A 20,887-nucleotide genomic window follows, 5' to 3' on the forward strand; every position below is an offset into this window, starting at 1 on the left:
ATTTTACAAATACTGTTTCAGAGAAATATGCTGAACTGCACTCTGGATTTTCAGGATTGGATTCTGGTCTCAAGTGATTGCAGGAGATCACTTATGACCCAGTTCAGACCAGTCCCTCGTTTGCTAGAGCTAAAGAAAGTCACTGTGCCTTGATTAAAGAGGGCACAACGGACAGACTCGAGGCCCCACAGCCGCAAGCAAAGAGTTACTGGATGATATCACAGAATCGTAGAATTGGTAAGGTTGGAAGGGACTTCTGGAGATCATCTAGTCCAACCCTCAAACGAGTGGCCCATACGGGGCTCGAACCCACAACCTTGCAATTATTAGCACCACACTCTAACCAACCGAGCTAAACCGACCCCATCATCAGCCCTGTTCTGTTAAAAAGATTAAACAAAAATCTTCATCTCCGGTACCCAGTTGAGACTTGAAGGGGGGCAAAGAGTGAAGGTAGAAAGAATGTAGTTGAGGAATTCAGCCAATATGCCTGAAAAATAAGCCAAATGTGAAAACTTGCACCCGCAGTAACTACCAACTGCTTGATGTGGAGGGTGTGAACATCTCATCTGTGTTAGTTGGTTAGCTTAAAATAGACTTTTGTAAGTGGTTTATAGAAGAAAATTTGGCATCGTGAATTGATCTTGAAGTCTTCACAATTCCATGACTTAGAACCAGAATAATCATAATACAAAACATAGAAATTGATAGATTTTTTTTTTTTTTTTTTTAACACAGATATTTTTCTAAACTCAAACTTTGGCCACTGTTTCCCACATTTTTAAGAATTTTGAATTCCTGCAACTAAAAAAAAATATACACATATTTTAATTCTTTTGCTTTTCCAGTATAGCTTACTGTCTTCTAATGCTCCGTATCGTGGTTTGAATTTCAACACTTGCACAGAAGTTTACTTCTCGGCACGACTGCTTCAGCAAACAACTTCAGTAATAACATACAACCCCCTTCCCCAATATGGCCCAAAGCCAGCACAACTAGTATTTTTCACTTAATGGTTGACATCTCTCTCTAAAAATTAAAAAATACACTGATGCTTCGTTTTACAGCACAGAATACTTTTTTCAAAAAAAAAAAAAAAAGTATTCTGTGCTGTAAAACGAAAGAGTGTAGTTCAAAGCCAACCAAAAAAAAGCTTATTTCAACATGCCTGTGTATATTTTATATACACAAAGAATTGTACATTGGTGTCAATAAACTAAACAGTATCTTATTCTGCGTTCTGACACTATCCTAGTAACTAAGGATGGCAGAATCCAGACCACAATCAGAACTCATCGCAGAAAAAGTAAAGCAGACATACCTGTATCTTTTAAAATGCCCTTTTTTGGACCGCTGCAACTTTTCATATTGCTATTTCAAAAAACAGCTTAATAAATGTGACCATTTAAGTTTAAAAAAAAAAAAAACCCAAAAACCATAAATGCCACCACATATTTTGTCCCTGAATCAGTATGTATTTTTGGTTATCAAAAAAGAAATGAAGGTGAAGATCCCAGCAAAAATAATTTCCATCTTTCATCTTCATGATTAGTAATCAAAAAAGCAAGCATTTACTAATAAGCTATTAAAAGGTTTACTGAAATATGCTTTGAAGTTAAGCTTCACAGTTCACCTTCCAGATAGTCCTGAACACCTTCTTTTGCTGATGAAAGCAGTTTAAAGGCAGCTTTCTTTTTTTGCTTTTTAAGGGTTTCCTATCTTTTTAACTTAAAAATTCCCTTTACAATTTAGGCTGCTTATTCCTACATGTTTAACACAGGCCTTGCATCATGGAGTATCCGACAGTTAAGGTCTCTTAACATTACAGTGTCTACTTAAGTAAACCCCAGTCCCCCTCACACAGCCATATTTGTGCTTCTGCAAAAATTAATCATTCAGGGAATCCAGCTTTGAAGGCTAGTGAAAGGCGATATCCTCCACCCCCCCCCAAAAAAAACCCTGCAAATTTAAAACTATCTGAAAAACGCAAATAGCTTTAAGTTCACTTGTCACCTGTAGGCAATATATTCATGGAAAAGTGGAAAACAGCTATACAATCCATCCAAAATACCAATTAATTTTAGATAGATAAAAAGTATGAGAGACAAAGCTAGTAAGATGGCAAAAAATTGACTTAAGTTTTAAAAACCATAAATGCAAAGATTAAAATCCCAAAACAAAAAACAAGAAAAAAAGAAGTCACAAATAAAGATGAGTTAAACTGGAGGGAAAGATGAAACCAAGAGGGCACCGTATTCTCCCTTGTCTACACATCTTTTTCACTACTTCTGGTATTAATTAACCCTATACTAATTAGAACAAAGCAGGGTTTTTGCTGTCAAGATCACTGGATTTCACCAACAGTTGCTGGAAAAAAAATGCAAACTGAGCGATGGATGAAATGGTGTATTGAACACAAAGCAACAGAGTTCCCTGATCATTCAGAGCAGGATTTCGTAAGTTTTAAGATGTTGTAGAGCAATCTCTACAAAACAGAAGCCAGGTTTTACAAAACAGTGCCAACTGAATTAAGTGTCCATGTTGCATTGTAAGATTTTAGCGTCTTTTCCTCCTACCCTCCAAAAACTATGGTTTTAACATCTTGACAACCCTTGACTGCTCTTAATTCAGAAATCCTTCCAATTTTTCTTATGTCTGTAGCCACTGTTTATATAGTGCACTAGATTATTTAATCATCTAATTCTCCTTTTTGTGCTATCATACATGCTTCATTTCCTTGAGTCAGTGTGTTTTCACCTTTCCCTTACTTGTGCCCTACTGATTTAAATGCTTCTTCCGCAAACTCTATGGATATGCACACCTTCCTCTCTGAACAAGCAGAAGACACTTCTCTGTCCTCCTCTTCTGGAGGGACTGCATGGTTGTCTCATTCTCCTTTCTTTTAGTATTTCTCTTACACTTTGTAGGTCCTATAGTTTTATTGCCTCCGTTGTAAGCGAGTCACTACTCTTTCCTTTTTCTTTTTTTAAATAATAAATCTGCTCCTTTTCCAAAGAAAACCTAGGCAAGTCTAAACCCTGAAAACAAAGAAGCAGAGTATCACATGATCAATTAGATATTCATGCTTGATATTACGATACCTTGTGATATGGTCCTACACCTAAAATTTGTTGCATATCTTAAAGCCCTAACTCCTGACTATCTCTGAAAACATCACTCCTTTTACTAGCTCCCACTCTTCACTGCTGCTGAGAGAAGAAAAAGTGTCAGACTTAAGGGTAGCTTTTACATACAACATCAGGAAGGTAATTAGGATCAAGCAACTTGTTTTTGTTGTTTTTTGTTTGGTTGTTTAATCTTATAATGTTGTAGGGCATGATTGAAAATACTTGAATTTAGGAAAAGCAAACTTTCAGTCCAAGAACAAGTACATAAGCTACTGACTTAGCATCTTTTTCTTATTTGATAGTAAGAAAATACAAGTTTACACTGCTATAGTATACTGAACGTTCTGAGTTAATATTAATTCTTCTAAAGTAAGGCAATCAAGGCCTTGTAATGTCTTTACTCTAATTTTCAATCTCCCAAGAAAGAGGGAGGCATAAATAAATTCATCTTTGCTTTTTCCTCCTATTACTAAATTATGCTAGAATTCATTAGATCCTGATGGTTGCTTTTGCTTCTCATTAGCGACACAACTCTTCAGATTCAGTCTGCAGAGCTAGTACTAACACAGGTTTTGCTAAAATAGGTAAGTGCGTATCCAGCATGCAATTAATTTATAGCTGAACATCACTCAATGTGGCCTTCATTTCCAGACTGGTAAAGAAGTTTCTTGGACTAAACATTTAAGTACAGTTCATTTTTATGTACTGAATAAAGAGAAATCTAGGAAATCTTACCCCTCCTCCCCATTCTCATAAAAAGATTGGGGGGAAAATAGAAAAAAAAAAATCTAGTCTCTAGCTTTCTGGTTGGGTAGAACATTTAATTATGAAATAGCGCAACTGCATATAGACAGGGCAAACCACTTTCTCCCTTACTGGCTATGGACAGGTTATCCACAACCTCCTTCTCTACAAAAGTAGTTGAATCTACAGCATGCCCTTTTAAATGCTTTGCTCTTCTAAAATAATACAAAACTACTTAGGAGGGAAAAAAAAAAAAAACATAACTGCATCCCTGCTGCTTTCAAGAGGGCAAAATCCAAATTCTGGCAGAGAAAATTACTGTCCATCTGTGACCATATGAGGGCTAGATAAAGGACAGGAGGATACAGAGATGCACAGACTGTCTGGAAGAGAACACAGGCCAGCAAGCTCCAAGGAGTCAGAGAAATGTGGATGGACCAGACACAGCAGAGATGCAGAAAAACGTGGTGCAACAGATGAGATGAGGGAACACAGGAAACTAAGCTGATGTGTAGAGCAATAAAAGAATACAGCAGCTGCAGGACAGAAGAAGGTATTAAAGGACTTTATAAACATACATAAAGACAACCTGAATGAACAGCTCTATGATGCCTATATACGATACAGAAAAGGAAACTGGCAGACATCTGCCTGGAACACTGAGGTTTAAAAGCAAGAGGCTCTGTTACTCAGGGGATGGAGGAATCTGTTTTCAGGCATCCGTGTAGATGACATTCTGAATCTTCTGCAATCTAATACAAATCAAAAAAGGATTCCTTCTTCAACTTTGAAAAAAGCCAAGTAAAGAACAATGGTACTTTGGTATCTATTTGTTACAGCCTCACAATAATTTGATTTTGAAATCATATTTTGGACAACTTACAAACTTACATTGGTAAGAGGTAGCAATACTTAAAAAGGAAGAAGGAGATTCTGGGCACAACTTAAGAAAAACTTTTCAAACCCTTCTGTACTCAGTAATTGGAATTTAGGCATATGACTTAATTCTTAATTAATATCTACTAATACTTACAAATTTCCACGTTTTAGTGTGATATTATCAACTATTTCTCTATAAAACAATATATATTTTCACATGAAGCTTGAACATTTTTTCTTAATATTTCTCCATTTTAGGCTATTTGTGTTCAGCTACCACATGATTTCTTAAAAAACTCCAACATTCCAACTTTTAAAGTCTTCTTACAGTTAACATGATTAGAAGAAAGTGTCATAATCCCTAAGCAGTCCTTCAATTTTACTCTTTAAAGTTAACTGTTTTCTGATGTGCAAAATTAAAAAAAAATAAGGTAAAAGCAAAACTATTTTAACTATTTCATCAAGCATTAGAAGATTACCAATCTAAAATTATGTTATGCAACATCAAGGCAGAACAATCTATCAAAAAAATTATGGCACCAGAGAATTGGCAGCAAATCAAAAGAAATTCTGGATGCAGCAGACTAAGTCTCTTGCTTGCTAATGTCAGTATGCATCATAGCTAAATGTCTAAAATACTAAAGACATTAAGGAATAACTAGTACTCTGATTAAGCAAAAATTTTTAGTCTAGTAGTGTTTAACAAATCTCTTCTGCTCCAAATAAGAAAAGGACGTGAGATTATGCCATGATTAACTGCCTCCATTTATGTTTTGCTCTCCCATTAAAGTCCTAGTCAAGTCACTCTTTGTTTATAATAAACAAAGAGAGATGAGTATTACAGCATAAGAGAGCTTTAAATTTTGTTTCAAAATGTAACAGTAACTATCTATGCTGTTAGAACTAAAAGTTCTCTACGTAAGTGCCTCTTTCCATCCAATACATACAATCACTCTGCATAAGTTTCACTATCCAGCAAGATAAAAGCAAAAGCTGAAGAAAGCTACACCAAACAAAAATTCAGAATTAACGTAAGGGAATAAAATTTTAGCCAATGGAACAATTTTTTGAATTTAGAATCTTATCTGGAAGAGGCTTAGTTAAACATGGTATTTGGAATATTTATGCTTTGAAAATTTTAAAATTTAAAGCTTTACTATCATAAAAAAAGCAGCATGCCAGAAAAAAGACAAATAAGCCTGCATTACAAGGAAAATGAGAGGTCCTCAAGTTTCCACTGTGCCACTCAAACTTTTTAAAGCATTCTGAACCAAACCATTACACAGTATATTAAAGTTTAGTCATCCAAAAGTTGTTTAAACAGTAGAGAAAATATTATTATTGAAAGACTGCATCATTTCTCCAGAGCATTCTAAATGCATTGTGGCCCAAAATATTTCAGACTATCATCTTTTGAAAAATACATTACACTACAGCATACAATTCACTACAGTGAATTATATACGACAACTGCATATATGGTAAAAAAAATAAAGATTATCTGCTAACATAGTTTGATCACACAGAAAAGGATCCTTACTCTTATTAGGCAATTTTACTCAAAAACCTCAAGATTATATTAGGACATAAATCAGCTAAAAAAAAACCAGTTTAAGATAATCTTAAAACAAAAAATCCACAAGTTACTTTATTTGTATTTATTCCTATATTATAAAAAGATGCTCCTGAATTTCCAAAAGTTAGTTTTCACTTTTTGTATGTTTCACATACTTGCTTCTCTCATACAGGACTGATAGCAAAAACAGAGAATTTACTGACTTGACTTATATCATCTGATTTACTAGAAAATGGTATGTTTGTGTTGCAAGAGAAAATAAAACTAAGAAGGGGAAAAAGTCAACAACGAAAGTTTCCCCACTTTGTCAAAGTCTGACTTCATCCAGTAAACTCCCACTGATTCCTAGGTGTCCACAAAAAAAAAACAACAAAAAGCCACATACACAGTAGAGGGATGACTTCCAAATTTGGCTTATTAGGCTTTAGAGTATTCTAAGAACACCTAGACGAAGAGCCTAAAGCAAAAAAGTGCTGCACAGAATAGTGGACAATTTTGTTTTATCTTTGCAAGAAAATATTAGCAAATATTCAAAGTAAAACTTTAAACAAAAAGAATTTGTTCAAACATCAACCACAAGACAAAAGGTAGCCTTAGGATACACTACCTTTTTCTGTGCTCCCATTAATTTTAGGTATGAAGTCATCAACTTGTATGCCTAGGATTAAGAAAGGGTATTATTTCTGGAACCATGCAAAAATTATTGGTTTTTCTTTCCTTTTTTTTTTTTTTTTCCAATAGTACAGCACTGTGAAATGCACTGTGCTTCTCATACTTCCTCCTGTTTTCTAAGCATGTAACAGCAAGTCAAATCAAACAAAATAGGTAAAAATTAATGTTATTTTCCTGCACTATATAATATGTTTGTGTTTGTTAAAAACAGACACTATTACCCAGAAAATTATGTTGCCCATTACATATATACCCACACAGACATACACTTTTTCATATATATATATAGATAGATATATAGATATATATAATTACACACACAAAAAGTGAATCTGTTAAACTTTTTGGGGGGCAAATTGAGCTCAGAATTGAGCTATAGACCAGAAGTCTGAACACTTACAGCATCAGTGCCCTCTACTGGCATTTTGTTATGGCCACATATACTTCAATGATAACGTTACACATGGGGGAAAAAAAAACAGCATCACTGCAAATGTTACTCTATTGCCAAACACCTAGACTACATGATTACTATAATAAAATACTTGAACAGAAAATAAACTGAAAACCAGCTTTAAACAAGAAACTGATATCACACCTACCTAAACTGTTGTGTTCTTTAAGAGTTTTCTCTTGAAGATGTTCTAACCGTACTGTGAACAGAATTCCAAGAAAAAGATATTTCACAGATTAAAAGAAATAAATAATAAAAGTTTTTTCCTGACTAGTGACTAACCTTGTAAAGCAGTTAGCCGTTCATTGGTGAAGTCATTATCAGCTTGCAAAGCTTCTATTTTTGCTTGAAGCTCTTGTTCTCTCTCTTCCATTTCATCTATTTTATGCTGCAGTTCTTTTTTCTCAGCCAGTCCTTTCTGCTGGATTTCCTCTTGTCTTCCTTCTGCTACCTGCTCAAAAAAGCACCAAACAAACCAAAACTAACATTAAAAAGCAACAGATTACCTTGATTTTTGTAGGATTAAATGTGCGAAAGGAACTTCCTTTTGACAGTCAAATAAAGAAAGTGTAAATAATGCAAAATTTTCCTATTCTTATTTTTCTATAAACTTCACATTTTTAGCTTACAGAATGGTAGTTTATCCTCTTCATTTACTTCTTTTACTAACTCCAAGACTATTTCTACCAGTATCTCTCCTGCAAATCTTAATAATCTAAATCATATGCAGCCTTTTCAGAACTACAATAGAGAGAAAGAATCTCAAAACATCTTTTAACTAAATTTCAAGTCTGAAGTACCAAAGACATAATTTTTACTGGGAAAGTACCAGGCCCAAGAACAAAGAAGCACCCTAAGTCTGCCAGGACCTCAATTCATCAGTCAAAACCAAGAAATCTTTCCAAACTAAATGTATATTACCATAGATAACTCAGCCGAAAACCACAACTGTTTCTTTGCTGGGTTTCATGATAAAAGTTTCCAAAATTTCCTCCATGGTCCCTCCCAATGTAGGCAAAAAATTTCAATTTTGATCCTTCTGTGTTCATTCACAACAGTGGTTAATTCATACTTGAGGAACTAGTGGCCTTAGGACCAGCCATTTAACATTTTATCTTAAAAAAAAAAAAAAAAATCTGCTGGTTGAGGTACTGAACTTAGAGAACCAGAGTTCCAATTCCAGTATTTTATCTGAGGCAAATAAAACAATTGCCTCAACTTCTACCACCTCCTTCCTCTCTGTGTTCTGCTCTTCCAGATTGCAGGCTCTTTGGGTACAGGCTTTTTCATGATGTGATTGTGTTCTCCAGCATAAAGGACATTTTGATATTAAAATATTTAAATTAGGTTCATAACAAACTCTGTAACAAACTCCGTAACATACTTCTTTTCCTAGGAGTTAAGCTATATTATTACTACGATTGCAACAACACAAAGAGGCAACATGAAACACATTTCTGTCTAATTCCAGTTTTTACTACTATTAACTGTAAAATGTCTTAGATTGAGTTATTTGTATACATAAAAGCAGCTGAATTTAAAATTTTATATAAAATTATACTGCATCTCCAAAATATGGTAACAAAGTGAACAAAAACCATATCCTTTTTAGCAATTTAAATAACTGATGACATTTTCAGGCACATTAAGTGCAATCCTAAGGAATACATAAAAAAGAAATTGAAGTGTATCATGCTTTCACTTATTTGTTGCTTGAAGAGTTTCCTATCCTTTAGCTTATTTTATTGCCACATTAGAAATTAAATTTTATTTCTGTTCCACACAAGTCACTATAAATCAGATAAAATTATGTCATTACCTTTAGTTTGTCAGAAAGGTCTTTAATTTCATTTACAGCTCCATTGTATTTATTAGCTAATTCTCTTAATTCTTCCTGAGTCCGCTCATTCATTTCTTTCAGGTGAGTACATTCATCTTCTGTATTACTTAAACTCCGCTGTAAAAAAGAAATAACGTACAACAAGAAAGTGAAGATCAATAAACTACAAAGCATTCAAGTGAGTCATTTCCCCTGCCTCCATTACATTAGCACATTTAACTAATGAGATTCTAGTTTGTTGGTCCTAACCATCAAGGCTAAACAAACAGACCAAGTGTTGGCAAAATTACTGTCTATACACATTACCTTTGCAACATTAGACTTAAATAGAAGAATACATAATGTGAAAAGATACTAGCTCCATGTGTGTGCAAAAAAAGGGGGGGGGGAAGGTTATATAGGTTATACAATTAATCAGGTTTGGTGGGAACAAAGAGTTCAAATGTATGATCCACCTTCTCTATTCTCCTCTATCTTATTTATAGAGATCTGTGAAAGTTTCATTGTTTTATGATTCAATATAATTCAGACTTCATCATACCTTTTATCTAATACAAGGAAAAAATTTAACACATTCTATAAGCCAGATGGCTCTACAGAACAATTCTAAATTGTTTTCTGCATTCCACAGTGTGGACAGGCACCTAAACTAAGATCCTCTTAGTAATTACTCAAAGGCAGCAGGCTCTTCAGGAAGCTAGGAATGTCTTCTCCTGCAGAAGTTTGTGTCAACTGGCACTAGCTGTACAACCAAACAGTATATAACATTTCCTCCTCCTAGCTCAAGATTTATTTCTCCATTCATGTCCAATCACCACGAAAACAGACCAAATGACAATTTAAAAGAAATATGCATTCAAAACTACATTATTTAACTTTTCTATTATTTAACAGCTTTCTATAAGGAGTCAATGGTTCTTCAGTGGGTGAAGAAAAGAACTTGACTGGCAAAATCACATTAAGCTTAATTTAATAGTACCACTCCCCGCAAGATTCTTTTTTTTACTGCAGGCTTAGAAAAGAGGAGAAAGCTTGAGGTAAACACAAAACTCCAATCACTAAAAAAAACCTGTCAAACCTGTCAAGAAATACTACAATATGAAAAGATATGTTTAACTGAACTCAAACCTTTTTTTTCCCCCCCTCTTTTAACAACATTATCTGCACAGCCTTCTGTATAAGTGGATGCACACAATAACTAAGTCTTAAGATATTTCTTGAGATATTTCTGTGTTCTAAGGGAACAATAATGGAAAGAGAAAAATAAAGTTGGAAAAGATAGTAGTGAAAGATAGCACAAAGGCAGAAATCTTTTCCAGACAGAGAGAAAATGTCCAGTACATTTAAATCTTAAGAATTAATTCTTAGATGTAATTTGTATGAGCAGTTAAGCTTATATTTCCATGAATTTTACAGTTTAAACATGGTCTAATAGCAATTTTCCTAATGCACAAATGTCATTTTCCCTCATTTATTTCCTGTAGTATACTAACTTCTGTAAGACAGCTTGATTAGTTCTGAAATGTGGAAAAAGGAGGAGTTCAAAGACTAACTTCTTATTAATTGTTTAACAAGCTAAGTATTGTCTGACAGGAAAAATAAACAATACTACTTAATATATTGCAACTGCCACAATACTACACAAATACTGGTGCATTACAGGCAACAAAACAGGGATCACAGAGGTAGCAGTTTAACTATTTCACCATTTCCAGAGGACTAGTCAGGAAGTTTCAATACCTCCACTTCAGATAGTTTTCTGACCACTTCAATTTTCTCCTGTAGGACCCGCCTCAGGGACTCTTTGGCTGTTGTCTCATAGTTGTGTTTGTCTTCTTGTAATGCTATAAGTTCCTTTCGTATACTGTCTTCTGTTTGATTCTGTAAACAGTAACGTAAGATAATTTGGATACAAAGAGAGAATATAGATTAGCCATTTTATTGATTTAATAAATTAAACTGTGGTAAGACCTGTTCTATTCCAAAATATCTAGCAGTTTCTGGTAGATAAGAAAGCTTTACAGGCAAAATTAATGGTCTAAATTCTTGATACAACAGGGTGCAAGTCAGATATTTGTCGAAGTGCGCATATGTCAGCATACTTTCTAAAATCAGTTTTGATTACAAGAAAGCTTTTTGACTAGAAGAAAATCTACAGTTTCACATACTAAAAACCTATGAAAGGTCCCATGTGAAAAACAAACAGGGTCAGCAGAAAAAGTTTTTATAAGCTAGATACTCATGAGGAGAGAAGGGAAAAAAGGAATAGGTGGCCTAAACAAGTAACCCACAGCTTACTTCTTACTTTGTCTCTGAATCTCAGACAGAAGTTCAATACTCTTTTTTTTTTTTTCAGTTCCCTATTTGAGAAGGAATATGCACAGAAAACAGGACTGATGGAATGATTACTTCTTATTGATTACAGAAATTCCTTCCCTGTAATTCACTATATACCTGTTTATATGCATATATAAAAGAAATTAGCAGTTTGGGCTACTTAAATCCTGAAAAGTAGTCATTTATCTAGATTTAAATGATTTCCAGGAAGCCTAGCTTTCGTGCTACTCCGATTATCAAAATTGCACAGGTTCATTTTGGTGAAAGTTCATTTGAAAGTCTGTTCCAACTGCTCTTCTCAAATTATCTCATTTGAAAGTATTTCAGAAAAGCATTATTTCAGCATTCAACATTCTACTGAAGTAAACTACTTACTTTTGAACATGCTTGTAATTGATTTCCCATAACCTCTAATCTTGATAGCAGCCTGTCTTCATCTATTAAAGCCTAGTAGAAAAAAATGTACCACCCTTGTATAAACATAAGAAAAGCAGAAAAACAAGCAAGCAATTTCAAAGGAACATTCTGTGCTTTAAGTAGTTTGACTCGAGATGTACTTTAGAGACAATAATTTTATTGAAGTATTTACTAATAACAGTTTGTTCAAATTTATATGTGACTACTTAATTTATTAAATGTTAGATTTTCCACAGTTTGAGAATGACCATAAGATTTTTGTTCTTCCTACTGTTTTTTCCATTATGATTTATTGCAAATTAAAATTACAATTTATAGACAACTCTATTCCCATCTAAAAAGGAAAATAATGCCTGTAGATACCTGCCAACTAGTATCTGAAGCCTCTTGTGTGACAGCAAGTAGTCGCTGAAGGGTTGCCAGCTTCTGTTCCAACATTTGTTCCCGATGTAAGGCTTCCTACGAGGAGAGCAGAGAGCCAACTGGTCAGTTCAGCTACAACAGTTCAGGAAAACAGAAGCAACAGAACAGATACTGCTAGATCCAAAGAGAAAAGGAAACATTAGTAGCAAATACTGTCATAAACACTGTCATACCCTCATCTCGTTTTATCCATCCATACTTTTTTGGATATTTTGGTTAGAAAAACATTATCCGAATAATCTCAGGCTCCTAAAAGCCTTCATTTTTCATGCTTATGTTGCATATGCTGAAGGTACACACAGTTATAAATTATTCTTTCAAAGACTTTCAAACAGTGTACTAACTTTGATTTCTGCCAATGGTTTCAGCAACAGAATTGTCATTATCAACAAAGGGCTGCTTGGCAGCTTGCATGTAATGAACTGCAAGTCCTCAAAAGAGCTTGCAAAAAGAACACCTACTATTTTCAGGGAGTTGTTTTGACAATAAGGTAGAAGAGTTCTTTTTTTTCTTTAAAAAAAAAAAAAAAAAGAAAGAAAGAAATTCCAGAATATGAGTGGACAGGTGAGTGAAGCATCTCCCAAAGAAGAGGATGTCTGAACCAAAATTGCTCCCATATGTATGTTTGTCAGCAGATATACACAATGCCCATCCCTGTCTTGAAAGCCTTACAGTTGATGTGAACAAATAAAAGTTGTTGTTGTTAGCAAACAAAACAGACAAAAAAGGCAAAATATATCAGTAGTACAGTGCATAAACTGAAGCTATATAGAATTTATTGACCTGTTTACACACATTGTTGTGTGTTGCCATTTTAAAAACTAACTTGTTTTGTGCCTGTTATTGTAACATCTTGTAGGGGGTGCGAGTGCATTGGAAGTGGCATAGGAGCAGACACAGAAAGGCTGGTTATGTCAGTGGGAAAGTACAGCTGCCAGCATTTTACTTTCCTTTGTGCTTCCCAATAAATCCACAGAGACAGATATGCACACTGAGAAGTTATGTTCAGATAAACAAACTAGTTGTTGACATACCAAATGGCCTCATATTTTGCCATTCCTTTCTTTTATTGTATTATGTACACATATAAAGGTTTGCAGTCATAGCAATGTAAAAAAAAGTGTCTGGAGCAAAAGGAAAAGGGAGGAGTGGAGAAAAAGGCCAGGAAAAGCAGATACAAGGTTTTCAGACATCCTTCTATAAAATAGGGACATTTCATGTCCTTCATAAGTCGTATCATTCATGCAAAACCCAAAATGTTTACATAGAACTACACTACATTCAGCTAAAATACTCTTTTTATACTATTTCACAATAGGAAAAAAATTAGTTAAATGTTTATACGCAAGCATAACAGGCATATGTATTTTTGTATGTTACATACAACATATAAACATAAAAATTGCCTGTTTACAAACTGCAAGCAAAAAAAACATATACAGAGAACAAGTTTGTTTTAAACAAAGATTAAATATTTAGCTAGGCTAACACAACAAATTGTCAAGAGAAAAATTACCTGCAGATACTGTGAAAGCTGAAACAATTCCTGAGAATACATACTGGGAGTGTTAGCAGCAACCTGAAAAATAAGAATTTAAAAATCAAAAAGGTTTTGGATGTTTTGCTGAACTCAAGTATTGCAAAGTTGATCATTTCAATCTAGTCAAATGTAAAAATTCTAATTTACCTAATAACTCTGTTTTTAAATCATTTACTACCCCACTATCATTTATTCTGTGTGTTATCATAGAACTTCTCAACTCAGAATTGAGGCTCAGCAGTGCTAATGCCTTTAAAATTTTTCAACATCCAAAGCCCTTAAGAGTTCGGTTTTAACTGAAACAAAAGCAATAATCTAACAAAAGGAACAAGGTGCACAAAGGTGGAATCACTCAAACCAAAGATGTCCTGAAGCCAGGGGGGTTCTGGAACTGAAAACAATCTCCCCATATTCCAGTTCAATGCCTCCTCACCACCACCATACATTTTATCATATATCTTCTGTTAGCCTGCTAGTCATCTTTCTTTTCCATCATTCTTCATATGGGAAAGGAAAGCATTTGTTTCAGATTTGGGGAATGTCTGTACTATCTTTATTCACAGCTGTTTTTGTTGCAAATCAGCATTATTTAAATTTGTATCAAAGAAGCTTTCACTGTCATTTCCTCTACCAGATTTAACAAAACCAGATTTCTGGCAATAAGGAGGAGGAAAGTTGGAATTTTTTCTAAACACTAATTTTTGTAGGTTCTCTGCCTACCTTGACATCACTTTGAAGCTGCTATTCACCCAGTTACACCTGCAGTCCCTCCTCAAAATCTCTGCCCTTGCCATGGATTCAACCTACATGTGTTTTGAAACCTGGGTTTAAATGCAAAGCCTATCAACTCTTCAGACCACTGACTTCACAAATAAGTTTCCTTTGTTCCTCAAAATTTTGTTCAACTTGAAAATTTTCATATGAATCTATTTAAGTTAATCCCCCTTTTCAGTGGCTGGAGAATCAATTCATTATCACTTGACCTAAGCGTATAGCTGCTAACAGCTTTTCTACAAGTACCCTACACTTAACTTTAAGTTTAAAAGTAACAGTAGACATGACTCTATGACTCCATGACTCTACAGTGGACAATTCTGATCGTATCTGCACACGAGGCCCGCAAGGGTCTGGGGTCTCAGGCATTCGTTGCAACACCCCAGAGCACTTTCCAGCACGGACACTGCAGCTTCTCCATGAAAACCAGCATAAAAATACAATAGTCCTCATCCCAGCACCAAATCAAGAAATAGGACATACTCTTGGATACCACAGAAGCGCCATATTCTTAGTATCAAATTATGCATATCTAATACATAGCAATATTAATAATTTTTCTTCATCAACCTATATCTGGAAATTTAACCATTTTAACATCAACTGATGTTTTTAAAGCCAAGTTTCAGAGGCTATACTCTGCCAAAATTCAAGCTTACCATAATATGCCCACTGTGATACTGTGTTACCTTCTGTACTTCAACGTCATTCATAATATTAAACTGGGAGAAAATAACCAATGGAAAACACATCTAAACATAACTGTGCTTCATCTGTGTATCTTTTCAATAAGGCAAAAAACAGCAAGAAAAAAAAAAAGCATTTTTGAATTACCTTGTCTACAGGACTTGGTAACGGAGCATGGATAACACTAAAGGAAACAAAAAAAAGAAAGAAAGTAAATACAGAATAACAATTCAAAAACCCACAAGATCACTCGTATTGTGAGTTTAAATCAAGACAATCTGCATTTTCAAAATCATTCTTCAGATGAAAAAGCTAAAATACAAAATGCAAAAATGGTTAAGATGATGCTGAATAGTTTCAAAATTACAGAAATATCTTCCAACCTAATTTATAAATTCAAGTCCTGTTCTAAATATTGGAAGTCACTCTTTACCAACTTTTACTTCAGCAGTTATATAGTATCCACTATGTTTTTAAAACTGATTTGTTAAGATTTAAACCAATTTTCAGGCACAAAACAATACGCATGAACAGACCTTGTTTACAAACTCTTGTTTATAAAATCAAGACGCTAACTAAAATAATATTTGCTAACTAACATAATTTTGTACAGATTCACTACAGTCAAGTTGCATACTTGCTCATTTTCATGAGATATAAAACCTTAGCAACACACATTTCTACTATTTGTCTTTAGGATATACAACTACGCTGAAAATCTCCCATAACAATTTATTTTCACTTAATCTTACAAAACAGCCTAAGGCTTCACGGAAGTATTTCTGGATAGCAACATCACCACAATATTTGAGTAAGTACTCCAAAGCATACAATAAGTAAGGATGAAAAGGTCTTAAAATTGTGTCGTTTGTAACTGGTACTCTGCTACTGCAAATACAATGTTTCTCCAAAGTTTCACTGAGCACATCGGCTTCTTGGTATTTGTTTGAGCTTCCAAACGCTAACGCTCTTCCATTCGATTTATTTGATTTCTTTTTCCTTGTGTTAGGCAAAGCTTTTTTCAATATAACATTGAACTATACTGTGGAGAAACATTGCTATATTACTTATCTGAAGAATATAAAGTGTTGTGTGTACACATAACATTTTAATTTCAGTTCAGCAGCTTTTGTATGCATTTATATCTACAGAAATAACCTCAAATTAAAAAAGGAAGAAGAGTGATCACTTGCTGGAGCTTCCCAACCCCCCAAACTCCTCTTCCCACTTCAGTGCACTAAGAAACCCAGATAATCACAAAAGCCCAACTTGATGAGATATTTTTATTTTTGTAACTGTCCTGATTTTTAAAAGCAGAAAAATGAGATTTCTTTTTCCATGATAATGCCTGAAAAAAATGTGTTTAATTATTTTCTTCGTGTGCAGTACCAGAAGAGAAACTGTTTCTACCTTGATTTTAAACATCATGCCTATCAGACCCTCAATTATACTACAATTTCATTTTGTCACACATGAATAAATATGTATTCTTACTCTGATCGCAATCGAGCTTCCATTCCATCTGGAAGAAATAATTTGATTGTGGAGACTATACATCCATGGGTAACTGGAAAGAAACAAACAGTAAGTTTGATTTGTTACTATTTAAAATCAAGAAGTTGATGTTATAGCAAGCAAGTGAACTGTCTTAAGGAAATACAAGAGAGGTGACCCAGGAAAGGTACGACTCCTTCAAGCAGCAGCCCCTCGTGCCCCGGGCTGCCTTCCTCCCCCTCGCCCCGCCGAGGCCAGAAGCTTTGCCAATAGAAACTTGAGAGTTTATGCTCTGTGCTTCGTCCTGGCCTATCAAGCATTTCAATTTCTTGCAAACATAGCAGGGCCTGAAAGACTTATTTGCTGCAGCTACTTAAAGCTAACCACGTTTTGATCATAAAAGAAAGAGAGGGGTGGGGGAAAGCTTCTTACCCAGTGTAAATGCCAGGAACACAGAAAAAGGGAGCTACCTTTATGACAAGATTCCTAATGAGTGTATCTGGGGACTTGAAAGGTAACACATTCAATTTGAGGATCAAAAATGGACTACAGAGCTACAGGAGCTACTTAGAAGTACAGCCTCTTGAACATTAGGAACAGATGCAGCATTTGATATGCCTGTAGTATGTATTTCATGCATAGTCCTAGACAAGCAGCCTCTCATTTCAGGAAGAGAAAGCTTGCTTCTCTTGGAGTGAATTCAGGTTTCGTTGAACTGAAAATAGATCCAAAAGAATAAGAGAAAGAAATGCAATATATGATTCTTATTACAAGATCGACCTCTTTTCACTGTTTCCCAAAAATTTTACTGATAACATTATGACACTGCAAATAGTCAAATTACAGCTGTATTTTCTTTCTTTTGTGGTCCTACAATTTCACTTACATGGAAAGAAAGGTAGGAACTATTCCCAAATTACTACAGCAAACCAAATACAAATAAGCATATTGTCATCTATCACCTATACCTTGACCTAAACCAGCCACGAACACACAAGACAAATGGCTGCTCTACTTTCATAGTTATTAATATCAGAAAAACAGTTAATCTAGCTTTGGGAAAAAAAAAAAAAAAAAGGAAATGGATGTTTTAGGACAATGGTAGCACTCCAGGGAAAAAGGACAGGTCTTTAACAAAGACACCTCAATAAAAAAGAATCTAAAAATACAGGAGAGAGGATCCAGCTAAACAGAGTTTTTATCTGTGTTCAGTGCTAAAAACTAATACTTTGAAGAAGTATTTCTTAGTTATAACACCTAGGTTTTTCAGGTTGACCTGGTAAAATATTACCTTTACATATCAAGGTAAAATATTTACCATGCCTGGCAAAATACTACCTTTACATCTCCTTCTCAAAACATATTTATTCATGTGGTTTTTGGTCCCTCTTTGGCTTTGAGCTTCCTGAACAAATGGTCCTCAGAACTCAAAATCTGTTCTTAAAAAAAACACTTACCACAAGAAGAATACAGTCGCAATATTAACTGTAGAGTGTAGTACTCTAATACAGCTTTCACAGTGAGTGAAGAATCCCTTCCTTTACAGCACAAAGAAAACTACTGATTTCAAGGAGAAAGTATTAGGGTATCTGAAATTTAAAACCAACATACAGCCTTACATTTGGATAATATATCACATACGTCTGTGAGAGAGGACATAATTCTGAATTTGGTCAAAAATATTCATACTCAAAAAAATCTACTGAAAGCTGCAAGAGTTTTTTTTTGCATAAGAGTAAGCAATAAATGGGATACAGTAGAGGGTCTGAAATGAAGAGTAACGGTGAAAAGGTATAAAAGCATTTTGACATGATTAAAAAAAAAAAATCACTCTCCACCCTATCAATATCCCATCTATCAGTTCATTGCAAGTGAAAGAAACGTGAAAGACTGAGGGGAAGACAAAACAACAAATAAAGCATTAGAGTGATGACTGGACAAGCTGGAAATAATTGCTTCAATTCAAGTCTGTTTTACTGCCTATGGAAAAAAAAGTTGGTTGCCAAAAAGGATTGACAAAATTCTTAAAGTAAAATGTATTTCCTCCTCTTCCCACACCACAGATGGCAGACCCTGCACTCTCCTCCCAAGCTGTTGGAAACTGGAGCTAGAGAAGACTTCCAGCGCTGCTGGGGGCAGATACTTCCATCGCTCTCGTCTTGCTCTCCCCACGCTTTCGAAAACTTTCGGGGTAAATGAAGGCATTGCATGAGAGAGAAGGCAGCAGAGGGCGTTAAATGCCTTCAGCTCTCTGACCAGGGGCCTGCCAGCACCACAGATCAGGGCAGTGCAGGCGTCCGAGAGCATCGCAGCGTTCTACAGGCACAGAAGGACATCCAAAAATACCTACCCAAATACATAGAAATAAGCAAACTTTCTCTTGTTTACTTTGTCTTGCAAACTTTCACCATAACTGATTGTACATGGAATCGTTTTGAAACGTGTAATTGTTCATTTCACACTCTTCAAAACAGAACTCCCCAAATTCACTTCCTCAGCACTGCATACCACAGCAAATGACAACTGCTGTCGTACGCAATCCTGAGGACCTGACAGTAAAGGTGCATAGAAAAGGGAAATCCAATTTGCGAGCCATACTTACATTTTTGCTTTGACTTGTTAATGTGATAACAGTGGCCGTGGCAATAATTAAAATAAAGTTTAAAAATCTGGCTGTTTTTTCCACTTTGTTTTATACATTGACAGGAGTATGTGCTGGGTTTCCCCCATTTGCAGAGGCTTTTTCAGACACCAAGGGAGAGAAAAGCCATATTTAAAAAAATAATAAAGTCCAAATTTGACTAGAAGAAAGTCCAAGCCAAACAATTATTTCATTATTTGGTACTATTTGATCATACTTGAAAGCTTGCTGTTCCTTTTCACAAGGCTAATGTATCAGTTAATTCCTGAATGTTCTGCTGCAACTGGGAAATTTAGAAATCACTAAAAGAAAATAAACTAAAGCACATTAACATAAAGAAAAAAGCACAGTAAGATGATTAACAGACAAGTACCGTACTCAGGAGAGGGAAACGAGCAGGTCTATGTGCTTTTTAGTAACATCATAACTGGACAAGTAAGGAAGCAGTAGGGTTGGAAGATATTTCTCAGGTCTGTTCACAACTTCAGTCCAACATCAGAACTTGGAAGAATCAGTGCTTATATAATACATCCTTTAAGTTACATACCAAACATGCCTCTATTTAATGAATCCAACTGAGATCATATTTGCAAAGAAATGAATTACTAAAACGCAGTCTGAAGAATAAATATATTTTAGTAATATTTACACAGAGTTTACATAGACAAATATACTCTGCTTATCCAGTCACCGCATTATAATTATATATGGCAAAATGCTGAGGTGTCTTGTGCAAGTAAGGTGTTATATAAACATCAGAATGCAAAACACTTTTAAAGGGAACAACTAATTTAAAACTGCTTTCATGCCTGCATTTTTATTACTAGATGAACAGTAACATCTAAGAGTATTAAAATGAATTGGTAAAAAAAATGTTTATATGCATTCCAATTGTATATATGTGTAAACAGCTTAGCTATGATCCAGTTGAGATGTAATTTGTTTCACGCCCCTGCACAATGCTCTAATTTTCATTCGTTGCTGGGGGGAGGATGGAGAGGGAGAAAGCAAACCTGAACACTCTTCCACAGACACAGCTCAGCACACTCATGCAGTAACACAGGGGTACAGCACCTATGTTCAAAGCTCAAGGAAAAGAGGAAAAGGGAAGTAGCAAGCGCAGAGGTACTGATCACTCCTTACGCAGACACTTGATTGCAGGGATTGTGGTTAGGGAACTACTATAAAACCATTAAAGATCTGGTACCATCATTCCCAGAAAAAGCTTGCTCAGGATCAACTTCCCATAAATTTCCACATAATTTAGTTTTCTGATAAAAG

General features: G+C 34.9%; 1 protein-coding gene across 22 annotated transcripts in view; it reads right to left on the reverse strand.

Moving 5' to 3' along the window:
- Positions 1-20,887, reverse strand: part of SLMAP (sarcolemma associated protein) — an 86,483-nt gene that overhangs the window by 26,837 nt on the left and 38,759 nt on the right. For 8 of the 22 annotated variants that reach the window (XM_062585541.1, XM_062585546.1, XM_062585534.1 and 5 more), the window contains exons 3-12: positions 16,966-17,038; positions 15,619-15,655; positions 13,987-14,049; positions 12,411-12,506; positions 12,006-12,077; positions 11,034-11,174; positions 9,273-9,410; positions 7,736-7,904; positions 7,602-7,652; positions 6,935-6,985 (exon numbers count right to left, since the gene is read on the reverse strand). In XM_062585541.1, coding sequence (XP_062441525.1) covers positions 6,935-6,985; positions 7,602-7,652; positions 7,736-7,904; positions 9,273-9,410; positions 11,034-11,174; positions 12,006-12,077; positions 12,411-12,506; positions 13,987-14,049; positions 15,619-15,655; positions 16,966-17,038 — 891 coding nt within the window. The remainder of the gene's footprint in view (positions 1-6,934; positions 6,986-7,601; positions 7,653-7,735; positions 7,905-9,272; positions 9,411-11,033; positions 11,175-12,005; positions 12,078-12,410; positions 12,507-13,986; positions 14,050-15,618; positions 15,656-16,965; positions 17,039-20,887) is intronic. The other 14 variants (XM_062585552.1, XM_062585544.1, XM_062585550.1 and 11 more) reach the window with 3 other exon arrangements.

This window comes from Rhea pennata, chromosome 12, assembly GCF_028389875.1.
Source record: "Rhea pennata isolate bPtePen1 chromosome 12, bPtePen1.pri, whole genome shotgun sequence".
Lineage (NCBI taxonomy): Eukaryota > Metazoa > Chordata > Aves > Rheiformes > Rheidae > Rhea > Rhea pennata.